The sequence below is a fragment of the Parasteatoda tepidariorum genome, unplaced genomic scaffold (genome assembly GCF_043381705.1).
Source record: "Parasteatoda tepidariorum isolate YZ-2023 unplaced genomic scaffold, CAS_Ptep_4.0 HiC_scaffold_5813, whole genome shotgun sequence".
Lineage (NCBI taxonomy): Eukaryota > Metazoa > Arthropoda > Arachnida > Araneae > Theridiidae > Parasteatoda > Parasteatoda tepidariorum.
Genome location: NW_027261830.1, coordinates 1 through 4,191, shown reverse-complemented (window position 1 = coordinate 4,191; position 4,191 = coordinate 1). Strand labels below are relative to the sequence as shown.

The 4,191-nt window shown below is 27.8% G+C and overlaps 1 protein-coding gene across 1 annotated transcript; it reads right to left on the bottom strand.

The window, feature by feature from the left end:
* Nucleotides 1-1,308: 1,308 nt before the first annotated feature.
* LOC122273638 (intermembrane lipid transfer protein Vps13D-like) lies at nucleotides 1,309-3,910 on the bottom strand (the record flags this gene model as incomplete). Its single annotated transcript, XM_043057671.2, has 3 exons — nucleotides 1,309-1,469; nucleotides 3,488-3,653; nucleotides 3,804-3,910. Coding segments are annotated over 3 exons (434 nt in total), but the record flags the coding sequence as incomplete, so codon positions are not given.
* Between the last annotated feature and the right edge of the window lie 281 nt (nucleotides 3,911-4,191).

Here is a 4,191-nt window from a genome sequence, read left to right as displayed (position 1 = left end):
CTTCATCATCTCCTGATTTCAGCATCAATCTTCAATTTCTCACAAATCTCCAACTACTCCCAACAACCTGAGATTTCCATATCTCAACATAAATTGACCCTTTGGAAGAATTCTTTCACAAATATAAAATACTACTAATGAAACAAACTTATTAATTACCAAATAGTATTTGGTAAATTTTGCTTATTTATTAAAAAAAATGCTAATTTTTTGGGTAGTAAGTACATTTTTAAGTAAATGTTATTCACACTGAAATGTTTTTGATTTTTTTACAGACGATGTTTTGCCTGAAAATTTGCAAGAATAACGATAACTAAATCAAAATTTGAAAAATTTATTTAAAGTAGGAATAAAATCAAATTGTTTCGATAGGTAAGAAAAATGAAATTTCCCATTCCCAGGTTAGCCTACTTATGTATTTTAAGATTACATATATTTTTTATTTTTGATATTTAGGCAAAATTTTATTTTTTGATATTATTAGCTTCTAAATATGAGTATTTCTTTATTTTTTTCTATAAGGGCTTAACTGTTTGATGCCCTTTGTAAATGCTGCGACAGTTTTTGCTCACATCACACCAGCTTTACACCATATCCTTTGATTGCACCTAATTTTCCCCCTCATTGTCAAATGAATTGCCTTAAAACCAAATTTATTTCAAACTTAGGAAAGAAGTGATAGCCACTAAGCACAAAGTCAAAACTATAAAGATGAGTGTGTTTTATTGAAACTATTAAAGAAAAGTGTCAAATAAAAGATGTGGTTCAATGCTTTCTAAGAGCTGGAAACTGGTATGACACATAAATACCAAAATTGAAAATGCATCTGTAAAAATGAATTAACAAGTAAATTTGAAAAAATATTCGATTTTTCAAATGATGTATTGATAGAAGATATAAGAATTGAGTAATTAAAAAAAAAATAAGTGATCATACTTTTGAGACATTTTTTATAATCTACAGCTAAAATTAAAATTAATCAACTATGAGATGTTTATATTATCTTTAAAATCTGCCTCTAAATTCAGGGTTCTCTATTAATTACAGAAAAAAATTTCTCTGATTCTAAGTATTTCAGGAAAACTTCAATGTAAATTCAGAAAATATTTTATTTATACCATACAATTTGTCATTGGGAAACTTTGACTTTTTATTTGTAATGTGAAATACTAGATTTTGCGAGCAAAAAATTTAATTGAATAAGGATAAAATTATAGAAACTCAGGAAATTTTCATAAAAATGTGGAATTTTTACAACGAATAATAGTAATAGATGTCAAAATTATTTAAATTGAAGCTGTTACAAACCTGTTCTGGATGATTTCAGACTACTTAAAGCAGCAGATAATACAGCTGGGGATGTTTGATCAGAAGTAGAGAAACTAGGTGAATTTATAGCATCCGGACTGCCAGGGGAGGCTGGAGAATTAGGTTCACTATCTCTTAAACTACCACTAGTGCTGTCCATGCTGGAAGAAATATTATCAATTAAATCAAATACAATTCAACTTTATGGCAAATCATCAAACAAAAAAGAAATTTCTTTAATGTTTTATTTTTTTGTCATAGTTGAAAATTCAAATTTAACCCATTGACTTTTCTGCTCATATAAAGTCGTATTTTAACCCGTAGTCTTCTCTGCATAGTGAAACCGGTTTTCCCATTTTATTAGCAAGCCATTGAAGAGAAACATTCTAATTTTGCCCATTTACTAAACCACCAGTGGGTTAAAGAATAAAGAAAACAACAAAATATTTAAGAATTTTATAACAACATGCATATTATATATATGTTGCATAAAGGGTAATAACTTACTATCTGCTAAAAATTATGATTTAAACAAGGTTTTTAACAGCAGGAAAAATAAATTTTTTAAATTGTCATTTTTTTTTTAGTTTCTGTAAATACATTTGTTGGAGTAAAACTTTGAATGAGTACAACTTTGATAGTAAATATTATCATTCTTATTTCTGCATTTGTTACATTTTTGAACAGGAAAAAATCATGACCCACTACTTCATGGTTATGACCCAAAGAATTTTTTAATTTATAAACATGAGTAAAAAACTGAAAACTCTGTTAATAAAATTATCTATTATCATCAGGGGTCTGTCCAGACATTTTGTGAAAGGTCCGTTTTTCGTGAAATTGTGAAAAAACTACTCACATTATTTCAACTAGGGTCCGCTTTTATGAATTTGTGCAAATAGGGTCCGTTATTGCAACAAAAAAAAACTTTTTCAAGGAGTTTTTAAATTGTAAAGACATACAAGATTATGCTCAACACTGTAAAAGTTTAATTAAAAAAATTAAATTTTAAAAAATANCGTTTTTATGAAAAGATATTTTGTGAAGGGTCAGTTAACGGACCCAAATTTCTTCTAAACAGACCCCTGATCATTACAGTGCACCACATGAAGAATCTTATGAATAATCGAATTTATCAAGTTCATTGGACAAAAGATCAGGTGTATCATTTACTACGAAGACAAAACTTAATTCGTTTACATCCATCTTTCTTGTTTTCTGCCCTGGAAAGGGTTTATTCGAATAACAAAATAATAATGAAGATAAACAAATTTGTGAAGGGTCCGATTAAAAGATAAATTATTTTGTGAGTGGTCCGTTTTTAAGTTAAAATATTTTGTGAAGGGTCCGTTTTTAAGTTAAAATATTTTGTGAAGGGTCCGTTTTTATGAAAAGATATTTTGTGAAGGGTCAGTTAACGGACCCAAATTTCTTCTAAACAGACCCCTGATCATTACAGTGCACCACATGAAGAATCTTATGAATAATCGAATTTATCAAGTTCATTGGACAAAAGATCAGGTGTATCATTTACTACCGTGTAACTTCGTCACTTGACTTGATAACTGTGTGCACTCATCTTGCCTTTTTCAGCATTAGTTACATTTCTGAACCCAAAAAAATCATGAGTCATTATTTCATTGTAATGATCCAAATAATTTTTTAATTTTTAAATAGGAGTAAAGAACTGACAACTCTGTTAATAAAATTATCAATTATTGTTATAATGCACCACACGAAGAGTCTTAACAAACATAGAATTTAGCAAGTTCGGTGGACATAACATTAGGTATATCATTTAATACTGCATAACTTCGTCATTGGACTTGATAACTGCCTAGACTCAGTTAGCAAGTGATTTCACAAGATTTTGCAGGTACTTAGCATTTAATTTAAAAATGAAAATTCACTGATTGCAGGGATACTGGTTACGGCATCTTACTCTGCTGTAAGACAAAAAATTTCTAAATTTCAATTATAGTATTAAAAATTACAGAGTATTTTTAGCAAGATTATAGTTCGTACAGTATCTCTTAACTATCTAACCTGGTTTAATTGCATAATGTTTCTAAAAAAAAACTTAAAAGACACATGCTTTACAAAAACCTTTACTAACTGTTGATTCAATGAATATACAACAAGCAAAAAGTACTACATCTCAACATCTGAAAATATTTACCTCAAATGCTTATGAGATGCTAACAACAGCTCAAAATCAGGACCATATGTCTGCAAGGCATCAACAAGGAGTAAACTATGAACACATAAACTAAGAGAAATATGATGTGGATGTTTGGAAACTGTTGTTCTTACACCAGTCACTTGTAGCTCTGCGACACTATGACCTATAATAAAAAAATTTGGGAAAAAAGCTAATATATAAAAGAGATGAAAAAGATAAAAGAAAACAATAATTCCTTTTTTATTAAAAGATATTTCCACATAAAATTTAATTAATTAAAAATTTTATAATAAAGTATTTTTAGAGGTCTTACCTCTACTTTGGACATCAAAAGACATTTGATCGATGCAAAATTCCATTAGAAGAAGCAAAGAGCTTTCACAAACATCATGATGAGTATCCATTAATTCTTTTGAGGTTCTACAAGAAATTTTATATTTACTTAAAATAATAATAAAGTACTGTTATTACTTTAATATTTTTGAAATATATATTTTTTTACTGTTGAAAGTAATGTTCAAAGTTTATCAGTATTGCATATTTAATTAATTCTTCAACTCTTTTGAGTAATGACACATTTTTAACATATTAAATTTGTTAAAGAAATATTTCTAAATATTTAAGACAGATTGATTTAAATTTCAAATATTTGTTTACTAAATTGCACATATGAAAAAGAAATATATAAATTTCGACAATAA